Source organism: Festucalex cinctus, chromosome 12 (assembly GCF_051991245.1).
Source record: "Festucalex cinctus isolate MCC-2025b chromosome 12, RoL_Fcin_1.0, whole genome shotgun sequence".
Taxonomy (NCBI): Eukaryota; Metazoa; Chordata; class Actinopteri; order Syngnathiformes; family Syngnathidae; genus Festucalex; species Festucalex cinctus.
The window spans coordinates 21,871,555-21,894,822 of record NC_135422.1 but is presented as its reverse complement, the minus strand read 5'-3'; the positions used below and the strand labels follow the sequence as shown (position 1 = coordinate 21,894,822).

The window sequence follows — 23,268 nt, the reverse complement described above, 5'->3', positions numbered from 1 at the left end:
GTATCGTTATTTTCCAGTACGTACCCTGTACTCAATAACTGTCTTGCACATACGATAATGTACATGCTTAAACACAAATAAACAAGAATGAAAGCTGCCTTAACTTTTGTCTTATTCATCTTTTGATCTGAAACCCCAAAATGTCTCCAGGATACAAAACTAAGGAACTGACCTTTGCTGTTCCAATAGTTTAGGAGATTTGTAGCCCTTTCGCTGGCAATGAGGTGATAAGTGATTTTTGTGCGACGGCTCACGCTAGGTCGCCAGCCACAGCTGCTTGCACTCAGACGTGCTTGAAGCTAGTTTTTTAAAGGGGTCAACTTCAACAAATGTTATCACCATCGTTATTGGTTGTTAAATCTTACACCAGCTAATCACATGTCGCGGTACTTATAGACCACGCTTGTGCTAGCCTGCACTCATGTTAATCGCCTCATGCTCTCTATAACATTTTGGACTTCCCTTTAACAGGTGTAACAATGTTGTTGGTATTTCCATGTTGTTGGTGTACTGTTGAACTACTGTAGGATCAGCAACAGTTGCAGTAACTAGGGGTGGGAATCTCTGACATGAGGCCGATTCGATATGTATCTCGATACACAAGTTGCGATTCGATTGAAAAACGATTATCTTTCAGAACAGAACGGTTCGATTAAGTTTGGGAACGATACAATTTTCGATTCGATACGATTAATTTCAATATTCAAAACTTATAGTGACATTTGTTGCTTGGAAACATTAATCTTAAAACACCACAAATTTTTACAGTATCTACAAATGTGTAAAAAAAGAACAACAGCAATGTCTTCTATATTTTTATATATTGAATCAATTATTTAAATGGACCGGAACAAAGGGCTGGGTGATATGACTGAAAAATGTATCAGTTTAAATATTTATTAGTTGTTATTGACAGTTATAATTGTTTTTTGTTTTTTAATTCAAAATCAGGATCAGGAAAACAAAAGGCTGATAATTCAATTTGAAATATAAATATTTAACCTTTAAAAAGACACCAACGCAATTAAACAAAATATGTCCACATTGTGAAGTATTTCAGAAACATAAATTTAAGACATGACATAAACCTACCGTCCAGCCAAAAGAAATATGAAGCCACCTTATGGAACAATAAATCTATCAAACACATTTTAACAACTTAATATATCCAAAAATATTAACAAAAGTGCATTTCCTTTTTTATTAACAATTTTTGTTTTTAACAATTTTTGTTTTTCTTTGCCATCACATTCATTTTTGGTTAATGTATGACATCTTTTTTGTTTTTTTAATCTGAGACACGATGATGACCACGGAATCACGACTGTTTGTTTTGTTTTTTGGGCTGTCGTTCATTTTGAGTTTGATGACGTAATTGCGGGCACGTCTCAGTTCCCTGCTGCTCATGCTAGTTGTGTACATTGACAGGGAGCCACAAACTGAGAAATTAGATACTTGCAGTGTGCGTTTAGCTTAGCTGGTGTGTTGGCTGTGGGACATACCTGTGTCGTTTGAATCCATGCATTGGATCGTCACGGGAGTTATTCTTTTTGGCTCGCGCGCAGTACCAACGCCGGCCCGGGACATACAAGTGCACCGAGAGGACTCGATAGCCATGGGAAATACCGAGATGTACGGCACCGGCTTCTGCTAACTGTCTCCACTGTTGTATGTTGTCACTCGTTGTGCGCCCGCGCGCCGTGTCGCAAGCACGGCGTTGACGGTAGGCTCCCCCCAAGGTGCGTAACGTCTTTGCATTATGTTTACAACATCCGGGGAATGAAGCGTCTCTGAGTGCTACTTTGCTAGCTCTCTGTAAACACGGAAGTAACTTGAATAGTGCTGCTACTGAAATGTAAACAAAACAAGTAGAGCACGGTGCAGAACTCTTGCTATTGTTATGAAAACCATAAAGCCTCACTCGCAACCGATTCACAGCAACGCGATATCCGGTCCACAGCTTTACAAGCAATGTATCTAAGGATTCCCGGCGGATTTTGTATCGGTTGACAAGTCTGCTACCGATACAGCCGTTTAGCTCCCCTTGACGACCGATGGTTCGGTCGAATCGGTTTTTTGTCCCACCCCTAGCAGTAACACACTTGCACATTCATTAACAATTCACAGCCATTTTTAAGACAATAATGTTACCATTCCCTTCTAATGTTAACTGTATGATTGTTTTGAAAACTGAGCTGTGCTCAATCTCAACTGATGAGTGTCTTCTTTGGCAGTCTTCGGCATTTACTGGTCCTTAACGCTGAGCACGGGATCCACAAGTTTATTGTGGACATGCATCAAACCTATAATGCACACACACAAACACATTTAGTCAGGCGATTAACATTTTTAATCATAATTAATCGGATGCATTCAATAATTAAATCACAATTGCAAATTAATTGCACATTTATATGTACATTCATATCTAAATTTACAATAAAATATAAAATTAGGGGTGTCCCGATCCGATACGGATATCGGATCTGTGTCCGATATCAGCCAAAAAACCAGTATCGGATTTTTTCTGTCCATGTCCAAAAACATCCGATATTTGCACACACACACACACACACACATATATATATATATATATATATATATATATATAAACAGTCCGTTCCAGCTTCCGCTCCTGATTTTCTATCCAGCAGTGTCTGCGCCGAGCATGCAGCGCTCACATGATAAAACAAACAAGCATGCATGTGAATTAGCTTTTCGCTAACCGAGGAAGAGAGAATGTCGACAGTGTGGGGGTATTTTTCATTGGAAAAAGAAAAAGACAGCGGACAGCAACGTTTGTCAAAAGCCGAAGTTCCCCGTGGTGGAAAATAAAGGGAGAAGTTTAATCTAACCAACCTCATCAAGCATTTGAAAAAGTATCACAAACGAGAGCATGAGGATTTTGAGAAGAGAACCAAGGCGAAGAATAAGACAGTCAACGGTGTCGGAATCATTTTCACACCGTAAGAAACTCCCACGGGACGGTAAAAAGGCTTCACGTAAGTATCACTGAAAAGATCGCTTAATTTATTGTGCTTGATGGCCAGCCTGTCAATCGTTAGTACTGTCGGCTTTAAATGTAATTGAGCACCTCAAGCCTCGCTATGTTATTTCGAGCCGCCACTATTTCGTAGATAAAACTATACCGCGGATGCATGGTGACATTCAAAGGTGTATAGCGGCTTATGTGGCAAATGCTAACGCTGTTAGCTTCACCACGGACATCTGGAGCTCAGAGCAACTTCATTTATCATAGAGGAGCATAGTATAGAAGCAAGGTGACGGGGCGGCATGCTGAAATGCTCATCTTCTTAAAAAAGAATCTCCACATTATGCTTGGTCTGCAGAAAGGGAAGATGGAGGAATAGTGAAATTAACCAACTGTTTTTCTACTTTTATTATAGTTACATATTCATTTTTATTTATTTTAAATTGGAGCTTGGGACACGTTGAGCAGTGAGAGAGTGGCCAATATTGTGTTGGTTATAAATTTTTTTGTCCCGCCCGCTGCCATAGTGACCATACACTATGTGTATATGTGTGTGTATATATATATATATATATATATATATATATATGTTTAACTTCAAAGAGTACAATTTGTTTTTGTTTACTTTATTCGGGTTATTCCTCAGCGTCCTTTATTTTGTATTTATTTTATTAAAATTCACGACATACTTATTGTTGCAGTTAGGTAATCCAAATTTAGGAATAAACAGGTCATATTTTCTCATACTTAAAGGTACACTCAGTATTATACAGTGGCATCTAGTGGTGAAACAATAAATCATTCGAAAAAAAAAAAAATTGTTTGTGTTAGTAGTATGTAAAAAGATATGTTGTATCGCATAAACTTACTTTTTTTAAATATAACGGTTAGTCTAGAAATCGCAAATTATCTTACATGTCCGGGCCGCGGCTTCTAGTGTCCGCCATGTTTGGCCGCCATCTTTCTGCTACGGGTGCCGTCAAAGACAAATTTCAGCGCTCCATTTCTTAACGCGTTTTTGGAACGCACTTCCGGTTTGTATGGCGACCGCATGTCCACGAAGAAGAGTTTCCGGTCCCCGAAGAGAGCATTATCAAGCATCACACTTACTTTGGGAATTTATTTTATTTCAGCGCGACAAAACAAGAGTTTATATTGTAGCCGCATTTGCCAGATGGAGAGAAATGAGGAACAGACTAGGTTTGGGACGTGCCGGTGCCTTCGACTGCTTTCTACTTGACCGGTAAGTAAGAGTACATTTGTGTTTACGTTTTGAGAGCGAGAGAAAAAGTATACACCGTACTAATTAATATGATGTTCGTACCTTTGTTTTACGATCACTGTAGCTGTTGATTAGCAACTCCGCACCACTCGAACGATTTCGTTATGTAGCTACTTGCTTTGAAAAAAAAAAAAAAGATTCCCGCTGGCACGTTATATTTAGAGTAAATGCGCAAGTTATTGTGTAATGTAATGTAACTGTGATTTCGGAGGTATATTTGCCCATAACTTCAATGGAGAATCTAAAGCATACTGTATTAGTGGAGGAGTTGAAAATTATTTTCGTTGTGGTTGGTGAAAATAGTGTTCTCGAAATTAATTTTCGGCAGGGAATAACTTTCTGGACTTAAATGCTGGCTGTACCGTAAGCACTGCTAGAGTCTGAACTCTCTCACTCAAGTGTGTACTGGTCCATTGTGTAATTGGGTGCACAAGAATTTACAGGCTGCCACGTTTTCCACGGAAATTCGACAAGCAAGCAGCCTTTGCATATTCTATGCAGTATGCAGTCAAGTTACTTTTATCTAGCTAATACAATGTTTTGGGCCCAAAAACTAAAGATCTTACCTCTATTTTGGGGGCTTTGTTGGAAAGTTGGTGACATATAGTAGTATCATCAATTATTCTATTTTATTTTATAATTTTGTTTTTGTTTGTGTCACACTAGATCAACAGCCAAACTTGAGGGGTTCCAGAACCATATTCTGATGTATACAAGCATTCATGCAACGTTTAAATTCATCACCGACCTGCAAGGAAAAAAAATATCAAGGGGAGAGTCAGCAGCCAAATTGGAATGCCCCGAATGAGGACACTTGAATGGAGGACCCCAGAAGGCTTCGGTGTTGTACCACCAGTATCTCCACCTACCATATCTGAGCTGCAACAAACTGAAGTCAGCCGACGTCTTGGTATGTCATTTACATATGGACGGCATTGCACACTACATTAACTTTTTGTGTGAAGCAATACGGAATGGTCACATGTACAAGCACCACTTGTTTTACACAGGACCTGCTGACCAGGTGTCTGAAGCCATGGAGTGACTCCTCCCTCACTTTCCTCAGCAAGCCTTTGAAGAATATGATATCATCGTTGGTGGGAACATGCCCTCACTCCATAACATGTACTTGTGCAGTCAAGGAGCATGTAAAACTTAATAAAACCAGCAAACATTGAAGTGACTTCATTTTTACTGCAGTCTGTTCACACAATCAATGGACAAGCCTTCCTTAATTTTGCCCCAATAACATCATAGAGTAGGCGAAAAGTAGTGTTACAGATCATACTGTGTTCGGGAGAGTTTGAGGAATGTTGCAATGTTAATGGGGGGCAATGTCAGCACACACACAAAAAAACAAAAACAAAACATCATGGTATTGAGTTAATCAGATATTTTAGCTGTGTACAACACATACCTGCTCTGTAACACTACTTTTGGCCCAAACCTGTATGTCTATTTTCCATATTTTGAAATGCACAGCGTATTGGTAAAATTCTGGAACAACTGCAATTCATGTAGCTCATTATATTCTAACAGCATTTTTTTTTGTTTTTAGTTAATATGTTCATTTCATGTAGACTTTTATTTTACTTTATTTTATTCATTCATTTTCATGTACTGTACCTTACATTCATTGGCCAATGAAGAATTCCTTGTCATTGCAAGCATTTATAATAATTCTCCAGGCTTTTGATGTTTTACATTTCTGGTCATGTAAAATAGTGTTAGGTTAGGTGTCGAATGAACACTGCATGTTGACGCCAAAGGAAATAGTATTTTTTTAGTTATTCAAAATGTACAAATTAACACACAACAACAATATACAAGTTATACAAACTACAACAACAAGTGTCAGACATGGACTAATTATATGCCAGGTAAAAAACCTTTGTATTGTCCTCAAGGATCTGGGAAAGTGTCACTTATTTGCTACAAGTCCACCAAGGTGCTGCAGTCTGGGATCCAGGTACAGGAAATCATGGTGGTGCTGATGTGTCAGCAATGTGTCAAAAAGTATTTCTTGGTGTCAGTCTATCAGCTGGACTTGGATATCTTCATGTTCCTCCATGGTCATTTCCTGTACGAGTCTCTGCAAGAAGGTAACAATTGTATGTCAGATGAGGTACCAAACAATGAACTGAAAGTCACTGAGCCAATGAAGTACATTATTACATGAGCAAGACTCTTTGTGAAAGCCATGTAAATTCCTGCACATCGAAGTACAAGGAAGCTGTTGTATCTTCAATCAAAACTAATTAAGTTGCTTAGTGATATTTATTAGGTAAAATTGTTCAACATGGTGACAAATCGATATCTGAGTAAAGGGTTTCAAATGTTTTTGTAAGCAGCACTTTTCTGAGTGGTTAGTAGCAACAAGACACGGGGGGGTTTACGAGTCTGAGTTGCATCTGTGTAGTTCAGTTAACACCATTATTTTTGTACGATGTACTAAACATATCAGCAAACGATGTAATCTAAATACCACATATTCCAAGCAAAGGTATGTTTTGAGCCATTCACATGCATGCTCGAATGGAATAATTTTTCCACGATGACATAATTGTACGTTACGAGACACCGCGTTCTCTTCCTCGTCGTCTCCCTCGCCCCCTCATCGCCCCCTTTGAGATGGTCCACATGTCTATAAAACATAACATAACTGTGTGTTCTCTGTTGCATGGTTTAGTTGCACTAACAAATATGAACATAGATAGCCATTATCATTAGCTGACGTACAGTATTTCCAAACAATGCCGACAAAAATATTAATTCTGAAATTAAATGACTAAATCACAATTATTAGGGATCTGTACAGTATGTCTAACAAATGCAATTCACTTACGTCATCACTCGAGGGAATACCAGAAGTTGTTTGCGTTCTGTTCCGGTGAAATTGGTGGTAGGCTGTTGAAGTAGGGTCTCTCTGGGACGCCGTAGTTCGTGTGCTTAAAATCATTGCATTATCTTGTTTGACCGATAGATGGCGGTCGTGAGCTACACACTGGGGCTTTAAGGTGCTGATTATTCCTTATTTAAATATCACTTGATCAAGTTTTTTCTAACATTTCATACTAAAACAAACGTATCATTCCTGCTGATATGGTATCGGACTGATATTGTTAATTTACAGTACTCTAAGCTAAAATATCAGTATTGGATTGGAAGTAGAAAGCGCTGCATCGGGACACCCCTACTGATATGGTATCGGACTGATATCGGTATCGGACAGTACTTGAGGCTGAAATATCGGTATCGGATCGAAAGTGGAAAAAGGTGTATCGGGACACCCCTATGTAAAATATATATATTTTTCTAATTTTCCATACTCTTATTAGGGGTGGGCGATATGGTAAAAATGTCATATCACGATTCTTTAAAAAGAAATTCATGATCTCGATTTTATCACAATTTTTTTTTAAACATTTTTAGACTAATATTCACATTTCTGAACATTTTTTTTGTAAAATTTAAAACATATTTACAACATATATAAAACCCTAAAAGAAAAAGAAAAAAACAGACATCTTAAGCCAACTAAGCTTTCTGAACAGATTTGAACTGAAATAGTGCAATTATAGCAGCTGTGGTCGATATTCTCCCAGACTACAGGAGGCAGTAAAGAGTGTCAACAGTGTATGAACAGCGCTAGTTAACACCACAATAGAAGTTGAACATGTTTTTTCCTCAATAAACTATCGACAAAAACAGTTTGGGATGAGTTAGCGAAGTAAATAAAACCCAGCAGAAAACTGTTTACGACAGCGTTTGCTGACCACACGGATGCATCAACATAAACCAAGCTTGAGCCCGCAGAAAGTTGCACTGTATAGAATGTGCCACCAGACGATCTTGCCGATCTGTCAGCTTTATGAGATTGTCAACACATTCAAGTTCTTAACGATCTAATATCGTCTTATCGCCCACCCCTAACTCTTGGTAATATAGAAGTGGGAAAAAATGTTAACCTAATACAGTGGTACCTCTACTTACGAACGTCTCTTCATACGAAATTTTTGAGTTACGAAACGCCTCAACGGGAAAATATCGCCTCTTGTTACGAAAGAAATTTCTAGATACGAAAGGTAAAAATACAGTACCCAACGCAACATACTTTCAGCTATGGCTATTACCTACCATCGGTATCTATGAGCGTAGACACTAGATCAGTGTTTGTGCATCTTTCTGGCATCCCATTGGCTAACCCCGGGTTTTCACCGGATGCGGTTGCGGTGCGGTTGCGGTGCGGTCCGGCGACGCAAGCAATTAGATTCCATTCATTCGAATGGTGCAGTTTACACCGCTTGCGGGTGCGTTGCGTGTCGACTGCGTCTCAGCTGCGGCGTGCCGCAGGCCTTCCGCAAGGATAGACCTATTTTCTATTTTTGCCGGACGCCGCAGCGGTAGGCCTCCGGCAAATGGCAAGCTAGCACAAAACACATCGAGCGGGACAGGAAGACCGACGCAGTTTCAAAATAAATTTCCGGTTACCTTTCAGAATAAAACACTCGCCAGCTCCTATTTCGCAAGCTTTTCAGCAAAACGTGACGTGGGCGTCGCCGGGCCATGTGCTCATTCACGGTTTAGACACCAGCGAACATGGACGAGGAGAGGTTTATATTGGAGGTGGAAAACCACAAAATAATATATGACACGGCACATCCTTTTTATAAGGACAACCAAAAAAAGGATGCTGCATGGAATCTCATAGCAGAAGAAGAAGAAAAGGTTAAATCAAAAGAAGTCCACCTCTCTTTCTGCTTCTCTGTTGAGCACAGACTTTCTGTATGTTTGTCCTTGTGAAATGCCACATGATCGCGCGCGCGGTCCCGCGAGACACGTTGGGAAGTGGGCGGCGACGGAGCTGCCGGACCGCAACTGTGGATTGACCCGTCCGGAGCACGCAGTCAAGACGCACCGCACCGCAACCGCACCGCAACCGCATCCGGTGAAAACCCGGGGTAAGAGGAACCTCTTCCATAGGTATCTATGAGCCTAGATAAGAGATTGGTGTGTCTATACAGCGTCCTCATCATTCATCCCGCGGCCCATGAGGTGTTCCGTGTTTTTTGTAAATGTATTAACTCTTTAAATCCCACGCATTTTCTGACAAGGTAACTCCAGAATCCCACCAGATTTCGCATATTGTCACCCATTTTCAATGCTTATTAGAATATTGTTTGCTATGACTAAATAGACATGGTGGGAGTCGTTGAAAAGATTGGCTTCTCCTCTTTCATTAGAAAAAAAAATATGATTCTACCTTATTCTTTTCTTTAGTAATCATTTGAAAATGGTTTGATTTGACATAATTCAAGAATCTCGGGCAAAATAAGGAGAAATTAAGCTTTTTGTGAAATGATGCATTTTCTGCAAAACAGTGACTTTTACAGTAATATTTTTATGTTTAGTGACATCTCAAATATCTCAACAGTCCTTGCCTTCCATAAAACATGAAAAGAAAAATGAAAATGTGTTTTTGATAGCAAAATAAGGATTTATTTACATATCTGATAGCGTGTGTAAACAGCAATATTTTCACATTTCACAATATTTACAAAATGTTGATCATTTACAGGAATGTTTGTGCATGTGTGTGGGCGTGCGTGTGCGTGCTCGTGTGTGCGTGCTCGTGCGTGTGCGTGCGTGCTCGTGCGCTATTTACGTACTATACAGGGAAATAACAGCTCCATTTTCACATTTGATAAACTATTTACAAATTTGGGGTTATTTACAAAATATGCATCCATGAATGGGTGCATGGGTTTTGTTTTGAAACCCAATAGTGTCTTTTGTGTGATCGCGTGTGAAGCTTTCTTCTGCGTTCAGGGGGACACTGCAAGATGTTCACACGCTTGTGCCTCTTCCAGTGTAGTAGCTTCTTCTGTAAATTACAGAAAATACTGTAATCAAGATGTAATTTTTATTATTGTTGCAAGGTATTGTGATTTATTTTTTTTTACCGCTCGGTCGCACTGGGTGTGACTGCGAAGGGGCCATTTGTGTGCGCTGCCCCAACTGTAATCGAATGTTGTGTAACATGCGTTAGTACGAGGTTACAGACATTGCACATACAGTATACAGAAGCATGTCTGTGAATATTCTCATCCATCCAAGTCATTTCATCCCTGTCACATTCAATATACTGAACTAGTACAATTGTGATCACTCGATTTACAGAATGCTACACGTTAGCTTACCTCCGGGGCTTCCAGAAGCTTTCGGGGATAAATTGCTGCTGCTGCTACCTTTGCCACACTTGAATTGATCTGTTCAACTGGTGAAGGCGGCTCGAGTTCGCCAAATTCGTCACGGATTCCTCATCAGATGACGTGGACTGGTCAGAGATACGACGATGCAAACTTTCATTCCGTGTCTCAGAGAACGCCGGAGGCGGTGGCTTATGAAGTGGGCTCCCGTGACGTTTTTGTCGCTTTTCACACTCTCTTATTCAGAATCCGGCTCCTTGATCTTTCTATTCGTCATCTCTTGACCGATCGTGACAAACGCTCTGCTCAAAAGCGTGAACTTTTGTTTTTAGCGGCCTCCGGTTAGCCGCCGTTAGCACTCGTCTTTTCTCCCCCAGCCACCGGCCTCCACAACTCCACAACACTCCGCCTTTACTAGGAAATCACATCCTTCTCGTGTAAAGAGACCATCACTGCCATCAAGAGGGCACAGTTCGTCACTACAGTGCTTCACGGGCTGAATACTCAGAGGGAAATTGCCCAAGAGTCTCATACACCCATTCATTAAAAAAAACATACTTAACGAACTTTCTCGTCTGCGGGTGATGCCCACCGGGTGTCACGTGACGAACTTGTTCATCCGCGGATTGCAAAGAGTTAACTAACGGCCGACGAATTTGTGCAAAAATTCAAACAAATTGGTGATTGATGAAGGCACAGTAAGTTTTTAATTGCGATGAGAAGGGACTTTTTTGGAAAAGAGATCTCGCCATACCGGAAGTTTCCATGACGTGTCGTAATTTGTTGAAAAGAATCACCAAGAAAAAGTTTTCACCAGTCGGGCGTTAGATGACGTTTGCCTTGGACATTTTCGAAGGATTGTTAAAAAAAAAAGAAAAAAAAATCCTTTACAAAACACCAGGCAAAAAAAACACTTCTGAGAGAGAACATGAACCAAGAGGGCAAAAAACGATGAGGACAGCAGTTAAAAAGGTAAATGACCATCATTTTTATTCTTCTTTACTCTATTCTTTGTTTTTTATATTATGCACAACTCTCATTTATTGTGCAATAATCTTATTGTAACATGTATTTGTTACGTTTTGATGCATTTTTATGCTTTATAAAACATTTATGTCTGAATTTTGGGAGGCTTGGAACGGATAAGGGAATTTACATGGAAAATGCGTCTCTACTTACAATGTTTTCTACTTAAGAACTTCCTTCCAGAACCAATTAATTTCGTAAGTAGAGGTACCACTGTAGAAATATGGCTGCATCTTTTAGTCATTGATACAGTAATTTCACAATAATATATACAATTCTTTTAAGATTAAAAATAAGTACTTTACTGGAAGATGTCATTTTTCTGTCACGATGGCATAATTGTGTTTGTACGACAATGACGACAACTCAGTGCTTTTCATATTATGAGCCGTCTAATTTTTAACATGATGTAGCTTGTGAAATTGCTTTTATTTCTTGGATGCGCATTGTAAAGTGACGCAGCTTTACGACAAGTGAATCAGAAAACATCAGTGTGTTACACTTACGAGCTATTTTGTGGAGTAGCTGATTAAAGTACGCCTCACATCTAAAGATCAAGTGGCTTGGAGTCGCTCCACGTGACAAGACGGCATCCACTCAGCTCTTGGCTCTCACAGGGGTTTGAGAGTGCCCATGGACACACTCTTGGAGAGCTGAAGCAACTTAGCTAACCGGCACGACAGCTCCAGTGCATTTCTATTGCGTAATTTTGACGTGGACGTTTCGGCTACGTCACGATTGGAATTCCTCTAGTGGAGGCTTTCCAAATAAGGGCCGGTCTTTAATCAAGCCTTGAAAAAATTAGTGAGATTAAAGTAACTTTAAATTAACTCAATATTAACGTGCTATTGACACCCCTAATAACAATAATATTAAGAGCATTATAAACTAATTTGTAAGATTGTATAACGTTTTAGGTGACGCTTGACGGTTAGCCACATTGCTGCATTTGTACCTTTAAAGTATTTCACGGTTTTGACTCGTAGCTCCAGCGTGGCGTCCTCGTCACATACAAAGATGGTGTGCGGATGCTGCTGGAATGCCGATACTGTCCACATGTGGTTCACGCCTTCTTCTATAGCTTTATACAATGCAAAGGCTTTGTGAGCACCAGTGATCAGAATCATTACCTGGGAAGAGGCAGAGAGTCATGATTCATTCATCCAATACAGTTGAAGACATTTGGCAGAGGAGAAAGCTATGAACTCAGAAAAGCTTGAACAGTGACTTTTTTTTCCCCCCACAAGGTACCATCAGCTGTACTTGCGATTGATGCTTGTCCAATGGCAAGTAGGGCTGGGTCGAAAATATTGATATCGAATCGATATTCCTTTTCATAGCCCAATATCGATTCATAAAACCATGAATCGATACTTTTAATACAGCTACAAGCCCCCCCCCCCGCAAATTAATGTGCCAAACAGGGCTCAACAGATTAATCGGCCGCCGATTATAATTATTGGCCTTTAAATATCGGCCAAATATTTTCCCCTGAAAACGTTATCGAAGAAAGCCGAAGTTTCCGACACTGTGAAAGTACGCCAAATGCACCATTTTGCTAGCATAGCATTAGCAACTAGCAAGTGTGTAGCGTATGTTATTCTGGTTATTCTGTTGTCAAATACAAAACACGCTTTGTTTTTAAAACATTGCAAGCCTGGCGCTAACAGGAAGTTAGCAATTGCTAATGGGACGTTAGCATCGATTTCGGGAGTGTTTTTCCTTCAAATAACGAATTGCATCGGGCCCTCCTGAATTGAATTGATTTTGGAAATCTGAATCGATACCCAGCCCTAATGGCAAGTACTACTTTCTACTACAATGTCAGCTTTAAGTCGCACAATGGTTTTGAGCTGAAGACATGTGATTCTTCTCCACTGTTGTTGTTGTTTGCATGTTTTAATGATAGTTTTTTGAGGAGTTGATTTGGGTGAATTCTAGGGCTGGGTCTAAAATATCGATAGTGAATCGATATTCCTTTTCATAGCCCAATATCGATTTCATAAAACCATGAATTGATATTTTTAATACAGCTTTTTCCCCCTGTAAAATAATGTGCCAAATACCCCCCAAAAGAAGTCAGATAAGAATTGGACATACAAACACAAAATGTTATGTACTATGGCTGTGTCTCTCATAATACAGGTAAATTTGTATTTATGTATTTATTAACCACTGGAATCTTGTTATAAAATCTGTCACAGGAATGTAAATGTCGTGATTTGTCACTTTATTTACATAGAGTAGTAGCTGTAATTGATTTAAATTATTATTTATGGTTTTGATCAAGTCATGTTCAATAATATATGATATATGATTAATGTAACTGTATTGGATTCAATTCTAATTTTTTTTTTTTGAGAATTTTTTACTAAAGCACCAAGTAAGAGAAACTTTTGCAGGATTGGTACTTCTGGGAATTGTCTTCCATATAAAAGTAAAATTGTTACTGCATGAAATCCTTAACCGAATCAAAAATCAACGTGAATCGAATCGCGCCCTTTTGAACCAAATTTATTTAATTCAATCTCCGGTGTAATAACATTATTTATTGTTTGATTGAATTTTTTTATTTATTATTATTATTAATTACATCTCTGGTGTAATAACCTTATTTATTGATTGATTGAATTATTATTTTATTATCTGTTCTTATTGCCGCTGGATATGTAAATTTCCCAGGGGGAGCCATCCCAAAGGGATCAATAAAGTCAAGTCTAAGTCTATACACCATGTATATGTATATGTATATATATGTATATGTATATATATGTATTATATATATATATATGTATATGTATATGTATATATATATATATATATATATATATATATATATATATATATATATATATATATATACACATACATATATATGTATTAGGGATGTTCGATACCACTTTTTTCAGACCGATACCGATACTCAGACCCTCAGTACTCACCGATGCCGATACCAACTGCCGATACCAGTAGTACATTTTGAGAAAAAATTTAAAAATTAATCACTAAGAGATATTTGTAAACAAATATATTTCCTTTAATTTTGACGGAAAAAAAACAAAAAAAAACAGCACAGTCACTCTTCAATAGTCTTAACGCTCAAAATAAAACACAAAAATGCTCTTTTAGTTTAAGATTCACAATTTTGAAGTATTTCCAAACCGGTGAAGTTTTGGTGAAAAACTGCTGCAAGCTAGCGCCAGTTACAGGCAAGGAGGACTCACTTAACGTCTTCCCCCTCTGCCATCGGTCGCTTGATGTCAACTTTTAATCCTTTAGGTGATGTCGGGGACCTATGTGTTGGTGTTCTTTAGTCCTATACGATCCACTGTCTGTAGGTGCAATCTTAGAATTGTGTGTGGTTTGCCGGATTATTGCTCAACTGTGTCAGTGTACAGCGTCTGAGTTTCTGCCTCTCGATGTGAATAAATGGAGAAAATCTTATTTGTGTCTGCGTTTGGGATCCTACCTTTCAGCACAAAACAGACGAGGATTGTGTTAGAACATGTCAGTATGCTTTGTCGAGCTATTCTAAATCTGTATACATGATTGAAGTAAATTCCAAAAACTGGGCTAAACATACAATGTGAGTTACCCTGACTGAATCGAACAATAACAACAACAACAACAATATCCAACCTCCTTGGCGTCCATGACAGTTCCTACCCCCACAGTCAGAGCCATGGTAGGAACTTTGGAGAGGTCATTGTCAAAGAACCGAGCGTTTGCCACAATGGTATCCTTGGCCAGCGTCTTCACTCTGGTTCGAGAGACAAGGCTTGAGCCTGGCTCGTTAAATGCTATGTGGCCATCAGGGCCAATACCTGTAACATAGCAACAATAAGGAGAAACAACCGAATGGAAGAAGGCTCATGTTTCAACAGAGACAAGAAAAAATTAAGTAATGTGTAAAACCTCCAACAAACAGGTGGATTCCTCCAGCCTCAGCAATTTTTTGCTCGTAGGCCTGACACTCTGCTTCCAGGTCCTCCGCGTTTCCATCCAGGATATGAGCATTGGCAGGATCAATGTCAATGTACTTGAAAAAATTGTTCCACATATAGGAATGGTAGCTCTCAGGGTGGGCTCGGGGTAGACCTGGACAGCAACAATGACAGTATTACAATGGAAAAACCATGAATCAAATTTTGTTTTTATACATATAGCAGAAGGGAGTAGAATTAGCCTGGAAACCAGACTCATACAACGAATGAGTCTTGTCGTACTTGTAACAAATCACATTTGAAAGACAGTTGAAAGTAGGGATGCACGATAATATCGGTGGCCGATAATTATCGGCAATTATCAACCAATTTGACGTCAAACAGATAAAACAGATAATATAGAAATCAGCCGATAATTATCGGCAATTATCGACCAATTTGATATCATACAGTAAACAAGATAATAAAGATATCCACCAATAATAAGACATGCCACGTTGGTCCATCCGTTATATTTGTGGCTCAAGTTGTGCCCAAATCTTCAACCCCTCCCCTCTCCTATGGTAGTGTTGCATATTTGTGATGTCATGATGCGAACGACCTCATATTGACAGACGGTGCATCCTGGTGACATGCCAGTTGCCAGTGTGGGCTTTCTTAAAGCAGCTATATATAAGATTTAAAATTTCAAATCTCTACTGCCACCTGTGGCCGAAAACAAACTGCACGCTCGTACACGCCGCGCGCACTCGTACGTGCACGACCTCAATACTGAAGACTGGGATCTTCATATCCAATTAAACTATGTTTTCAGAGGTAAGAAGTTTTATAATGTTATACAAAGCTGGCCACTTCACGGAATGAGACTCTCGATCCCCACTAAACAATTGATGTCCACGGGACGTGCAGATCATATTGCTTTAGTCGGTCGAAGTCCATTTTTTTTCTAAATGTCAAGATACTCGCTTCTTACCTTTTGGAGTAGAAGAAAGCCAGCTGTGAATCACTTTTCTAATCCAAGTCTCAAGAGCTCAACTCTCTCCACCGCTGAAATGTCAAACCAATGTTCACTCTCGTTCTTGCCCGGATTCGGTCACGATCAAGTTTAGATTATTTTTTTTTTCGTGGCACTTGACATTGGTTTTTTTTTTTTTTTTTTTTTTTTTTTTTTTTTTAAGCAGCCTTCCGCGGAGTAACAGCGGGTGTCTGGGGCAGCGAAAATCTGTACTAGTTCCGTCTTCACGCGACAGGAAACAACTGACGATGACGCGTATGACGTCACATCCTGCAGACAGAGGGCGGGAAATTCGAAGGATTCGGACCGGACGCTTCCTAAATAATATTGGCCAGAGGCTTGTAGGAGTACCCATTGTGAACAGCTAAGATGTAGATCTACTAATTAGAATATGTTTCAGTCATAAATGGTCAAATAAAAAGGCTATCGTTAAGATATTTTTTGGGGAAATCCTACATAGAGTAGCTCTACAAAATGTTACCCTCTCAGTTTTTTGTTGCATTTTTAAAACATGACCGTTTTGTTTTGGAAAAATCAAATTGAGTTACTGGTTGTCTTTGAAGCAGAGATATCAATCAAATCCTCTCCTCACCCTCTCTTTCTGGGGACGTTTTCTTGACCATATCAAGCAGAAGGAGACTGATTTAAATGATCTAAATCTCGTCATTTGCACATTTGCAAATAAGGCTGGCATCTAAAATAGACATATCGAATCGATATTCCTTTTTCATAGCCCAATATCGATTCATAAAACCATGAATCGATAATTTTAATAGTTTTTTTACCCTGTAAATTAATATACCGATTAAATGGCCAATTATTGGCCTTCATATATCGGCCAAAACAATCGGACAATTGAGCTAAAGGCTGATTATTTTCCCCTTCAAACATTAGCAAAGAAAGCCGAAGTTTCCGACACTATGAAAGTGCCCTGAATGCACCATTTTGCTTGCGCAGCATTAGCAACTTGCAAGTGTGTAGCGTATGTTATTCTGTTGTCCTTTAAGCTGTTTAATGACACCGCACTTGGACTTAACTCTAAAACTAAATACAGAATGTTAAGAATTACATCCATTCTATAATTAAATACAAAAAATATGTGTTCACCCACCCGGTCACGGAGGAAAGGAATGAAACACGTTGTTTATGTGTATTTTTATTAAAACTTGCAATTACTATTTGTTTTGAGAATGTTTAATTTCGGTTTTGTATTTTTGTTTTACATGCTGAAGTGATTTGTATCGGATACTGCACATCATGAGCGCAAAAGAGAGAGAGGTGTAATCGAGCGAAACTCCTTCGAAAAGTTGAAGGAGAGGAGAGCTTGAAATCCTGTCCTGCCATGTCTGGTTAATTTAGCAGGGAGGATGCCAGAAAACATCAGAAACTTTTAACAATTTGTAACCCGTCTTTTACCCAATCTCTGCATGGGAACAACAACATTTTAGGATTACAGGAAGTAGGAAGTACGGTGCCACTCGCTTTCGTGTTAGAACTGCTTGCCGACTGCCGAGGAAAACACACACCACCACCAACACTAAATGCCCGAAACCGCCCGATGAGGGGTGAGTGTTTTTCAATATGTAGTAATATAACTACACCGGGCGTCCGTCTACCGTAAACATCATGAGCACCTCCTACAGAACAGTGAGGTCTCGCGAGACGGGACATTCCAAGAATTGCGCCTCAGAAGCGAAACTCTCTTCAATGGAAACACCGACAATTCGAAATTGTACTTTATCGAAAGAGTACAATATCGCTTTTATTTTTGCGAAAAATGGTAATGGAAACGCACCGAGTGTGAGCTAGAAAATTGGTCAAACAGTTGATAAATCAGCGATCAACGCTATGGTGAACTTGTGCATGGCCTACGGATGCTCTAATGGCTCAAAGAGAGATGAGATCATTCTTTCGGCTGCCGGCAGTGACTCTAAATCAGGCGTAAAACAGTGAAGAGTGGAAGACGAGATGGTGGCTAACCAAAACTACTATGAATGTGCCACATTATCTTTAGTGAAACAATCATTCATACTTCTTTTTTGCATAAGCATTCAAGTAATTTTGAACAAAAAGTTAATGATTTAACACGAATATCACAACACTTTAACTCAGGCTTGATCTCTGCTGAGGAATGTGTTGTCAAGGTGCGGTCTGTTTATTAGCAGCTAGCAAGCTAACCCCGGGTTTACACCGGTTGCGGTTGCGGTGCGGCTGCGGTGCGGTGCGTCTTGACTGCGTGCTCCGGACGGGTCAATTTTTTGGCCAATCCACACCGGCTCCGCACAGCTGCGGTCCGGCAGCTCCGTCGCCGACCACTTCCCGCCGTGTCTCGCGTGACCGTGCGGTCATGTGGCATTAAAAACAACGACAAACACACAGAAAGTCTGTGCTCAACAGAGAAGCAGAAAGAGAGGTGGACTTTTTCTATTTTGTGGCTTTCTAACTCCAATATAAACCTCTCCTCGTCCATGTTCGCTGGTGTCTAAACCGTGAATGAGCACCTCGCACGTTAACTCCAGGCCCATCTACGCCCACATCACGTTTTGCTAGCATGCTTGCGAAATAGGAGCTGGCGAGTGTTTTATCTTGAAAGGTAACCGGAAATTTATTTCGAAACTGCGTCGGTCTTCCTGTCCCGCTTGATGTGTTTTGTGCTACCTTGCCATTTGCCGGAGGCCTACCGCTGCAGCGTCCGGCAAAAATAGAAAATAGGTCTATCCTTGCGGAAGGGCTGCGGCACGCCGCAGGTGAGACGCAGTCGACACGCAACGCACCCGCAAGCGGTGTAAACTGCACCATTCGAATGAATGTAATCTAATTGCTTGCGTCGCCGGAACGCACCGCAACCGCACCGCAACCGCAACCGGTGTAAACCCGGGGTAAGAACAGCTTGGAGACTTCGATATACAGCAAGACGAGTATATCCGGACACAAACGATTTAATGAATGACAATTTACAACATGAAAGTAGTGATCAACGTACTATTTCAACCAAAAACAACATACCTTAAGCTTCCACTTCCACTTTGCCCTCCAACCAACTCCATATTTTTTTTTTTTTTTTTTTTTTTTTTTTTTTTGAGCTAGCAGCTCCAAACGACTGGTTGCAATGAGTCGCAGGAATGTGGTGTTCTACTCGGGACGTTTTTTGTGACACTTGATATATTTCCCACCTTTTAACGAAAATGCTCGCTGAAAATCAAGCTCTCTACATTTATTTGTTATGGGGGGGATTGTTCTCCGGGAGGTGGCGCGGGAGCTAAGCAGTGTCGTCAGCTAGAAGGGTCTATATTACCCATACATGCATTGAGTAAGTTACTTATCAAAGTTCTTCTCGTGGAAAAAAAATAGCTGAACTTGATTATCACGATGATGTTTCCCATCACATTTCATTATCAGTAATGAGGCCTGGCACTTTATTGCTGTGTTCCACTCAACACATGCTGATGTTTATGCCTGTGTGGCTCGTTCAATACCCTGGTTTTTAAAACAACTATATATGGATAGGTCTCATTATGGCGTGACAAGTAGGGGTGTGCTCAAAATATCGATACGGCAATATATCGTTGCGGACCTCATTATAATACACGTATCGATACGCAGGCGTCAGAATCGATATTTCTTGTTAACTTAAATAGGCAGTTAACGTTTGCCTTTGCACCTTGCATTGTACCTAAAAACTAAAAACCGGCAGCGTCTTTGAAGTTAATTGTGTTCAATTAATGCAAAAAAAAGCTCACCAGTGATTGGACACTGTGTCTTGCCAAGAAGAAATGAAAGTAGAGGAAGAATATCAACATTTATTTACTTATAAATTTAACGTGGCACATGTGTCTTAATGTACCAGTTTTCCTATATTTTGTTTAAAAAACGAAATAGAATGTGTTACATGAAAAAAAAATGATGTTTTTATTTCCCCAAATATTTCAAATAAGCACATTTTAGAGCTGTAATTTTAATACTTTGATATTTTTACTCATATCGGCTCATGCCTATTAATAAATTTTCCCGGTGTGTCTGTGAAAACTGGTCTTTGCTCTGCAGTGCGTACACATTTAGACCAGGCATGCCGCTAGGTGGTAAACCAGAAGAGCTACTAACAAAAACATTTTTGTCATCCTGCATAATAAACATATCCTTTAGGTATACATGTGAGTGTTATTATAAAATGCAAGTAAATGAATGTGAAATATCGGGATCCGTATCGCCTTGAAGATCAAGCATTGGGATACATATGTATCGCGATACGTATCGTATCGTGACCCCTGTATCGTGATACGTATCGTATCGTGAGGTTGGCGGCAATACCCAGCCCTAGTGACAAGACATGAATCTAGTTGCAAATCATAACTGGGACTGAAGATGATTATCACCTGCGCTGAGGAAGTAAATAACAACCAAATCATGACTCAGTTTGTTGACCAAACCCAGAAAACAGGTGAGCCATGATTGGTCATTACCTACTTCCTTAGCACAGGTGATGTCATCTTCAGTCAACAGCAAATGGAAAAAAAAAATGTTTTTAAAGGTATTAATTGTACATAAAAATAATGAAGCTATCAAATTCATTCTGGACAAAATGTTAACGTTTATGTTTGTGGTCGTACTGCACCAAAATGTTGAAAAACCCAAGAGGTATGAATACTTTTTCAAGCTGCACCAGGTAGAGATTAGCAATTTAATAGTTGGTTACTGGCATACTTAACTTCGCCAGTTGGGTTCACCCACATTCATCAACAATGCCGATATATGTTCCGTTACTCAGAAACAATACTTATATAATTATATATTATTAATAATATAGAATTTACATCCATGTGCTGTGGCTGCCCTGCTGCTTTTATTCCACAGAGAATTACATTTTACAATTACAGACCAAGACAGCTAGCCTCTTGTATGTTCTTATGTTCTGAGTATGGGGCTGTGTACAGCAGCTCACACTTAAAATAACAGCAAAAAAATAAATAAATAATAACAATAATAATAATAATAATAATAACAGCAACAACAACAGCAGTTCCACTGTAACGTTCGTAACTTAAACTTTAATTAAAAATAATTAAATTCAGATAAAGTGAATTTTTATAGGTGGGCAGATCTGCATACATAAACACAAAAACTTACACAGCATTAGTACACTGATCTACTGAGTCCCTAAGGATCATGGAAGAAAAGTAGAAAAAAAAAAAAAGTTCTGCAAAGTCTTGCAAAACTTGTGAGATGAGATAACTCAAGTTAACTCAAGTTTGAAATTGCATTAACAAGAATGACAGTTTGGTGAGCTCTGAAAAACAAATCTCCAAACAAAAAATAAAAACACAAATCAACCTTTTCTTTTCCTTCCATGTCTTCTAGGGGCTCCATAAACAACAGCTTGTAACTTACCAACATACTCATCCATGTTGAATGTTTTCACAAATTTGAAGGATAGCTCTCCACACTTGTAATATTCAATTAACTTCTGGTAACAGCCATATGGAGTGCTCCCTACAAGAAAAATAGGCATCAAGTGGGTGTGGCATGTATTTTCTTTAATTAATTAAAATCCCTCAAAGAGAAATAAGTACAACTCACACTCTGATGAGGATATTACGTATCCATCTGGTACCGCTCCACAGTAATTTCGTCGGGAAAAGGCGGGACATTCTGTTCAATAATTCAAGCTGATTGGACATTCTACACGTTGTTTTAACCAATCACAGCCACGGGTGACATTTCGTGTTCGTTCTTGTCAAAAGGCGGCAAAACACATCTTACCAGCTGGAAATGTACGAGGCGCCTCTCGCTGGTCAACATTCAACAAGGAAACGGTGAGTAATTCTGCGAGAACAGAATTAATTGTAGCGTCCATTCGTCCATGTTGGGTTTGTTTGTTAGCTACGGCGTCGGCTTCCTGGTTTCGTCACAGTTGCATATCCCGCCTTCAAACCCAATGTCGCTCTGTGATTGGTCCAAACCACCAATGGTTCGGGAACGGCGGGAGCGGTACAAGATGGTATTCTCCGGAGTTTGTGAACTTCACAAATACCGCAAGAATTCATCTTGCGAGAGCAAGGCTAGACTGTCCCGTAATATCCGGGACGCCTCGTGTTTTTGGGCTAAATTGTTATGTCCCGCACGGGACCTCAAAAGTCCCGTAAAATAATTCTCAATTCTTACACGAAATGCAGCAAACGGCATCTTTGCCATTTTTGGACCACGGCTGCTCCCATAGGTTGACAAGTGACAAGGAAGTTGATCGTAGCCAATAAAATGAGTCGCTGGGTGTGACGATCTTGTGGAGATCTTGCAAAGTAAGAGAGGCAACTAGGGAGAAGGCAACTAGGGAGAGAGAGAGAGAGAGAGAGAGAGAGAGAGAGAGAGAGAGAGAGAGAGAGAGAGCGAGAAAGAGAGCGAGCGAGAAAATGCGAGAGAGAGCGAGCGAGAGAGCGAGTGCGAGAGAGAGAGTGCGAGAGAGAGCGAGAAAGAGAGCGAGAGAGAGAGCGAGCGAGAGAGAGAGCGAGCGAGCGAGCGAGCAGAGAGCGAGAGAGAGAGAGAGCGAGCGAGAGAGAGAGCGAGAGAGAGAGAGAGCGAGAGAGAGAGCGAGAGAGAGAGCGAGAGAGTGCGAGAGAGAGTGCGAGAGAGAGAGAGCGAGCGAGTGCGAGCGAGTGCGAGCGAGAGCGCGCGCGAGACAGAGACAGAGAGAGACAGAGACAGAGAGAGACAGAGAGAGACAGAGAGAGACAGAGAGAGAGAGAGAGAGACAGAGAGAGAGAGAGAGAGACAGAGAGAGAGAGAGAGAGAGAGAGAGAGAGACAGAG

General features: G+C 40.0%; 1 protein-coding gene and 2 long non-coding RNA genes across 7 annotated transcripts in view; 1 reads left to right on the top strand and 2 right to left on the bottom strand.

Annotated features, from left to right (window-relative positions):
* Positions 1–802: 802 nt before the first annotated feature.
* LOC144031337 (glucosamine-6-phosphate deaminase 2) overlaps positions 803–23,268 on the bottom strand; it is a 26,424-nt gene continuing 3,958 nt past the window's right edge. For all 5 annotated transcript variants that reach the window (XM_077538395.1, XM_077538394.1, XM_077538393.1 and 2 more), the window contains exons 3-7: positions 21,854–21,955; positions 15,425–15,607; positions 15,149–15,333; positions 12,465–12,639; positions 803–2,303 (exon numbers count right to left, since the gene is read on the bottom strand). In XM_077538395.1, the coding sequence (XP_077394521.1) occupies positions 2,245–2,303; positions 12,465–12,639; positions 15,149–15,333; positions 15,425–15,607; positions 21,854–21,955 (704 nt within the window). In that variant the 3' untranslated portion in view covers positions 803–2,244. The remainder of the gene's footprint in view (positions 2,304–12,464; positions 12,640–15,148; positions 15,334–15,424; positions 15,608–21,853; positions 21,956–23,268) is intronic.
* LOC144031339 (uncharacterized) lies at positions 3,571–12,458 on the bottom strand. The gene is made up of 3 exons (XR_013287502.1): positions 10,238–12,458; positions 6,849–10,158; positions 3,571–6,366 (listed from the first exon to the last, which is right to left on the bottom strand). It is a non-coding gene; the product is annotated as an uncharacterized LOC144031339 (long non-coding RNA).
* On the top strand, positions 4,063–5,453 carry LOC144031341 (uncharacterized). Its single transcript, XR_013287503.1, has 3 exons — positions 4,063–4,235; positions 4,941–5,184; positions 5,285–5,453. It is a non-coding gene; the product is annotated as an uncharacterized LOC144031341 (long non-coding RNA).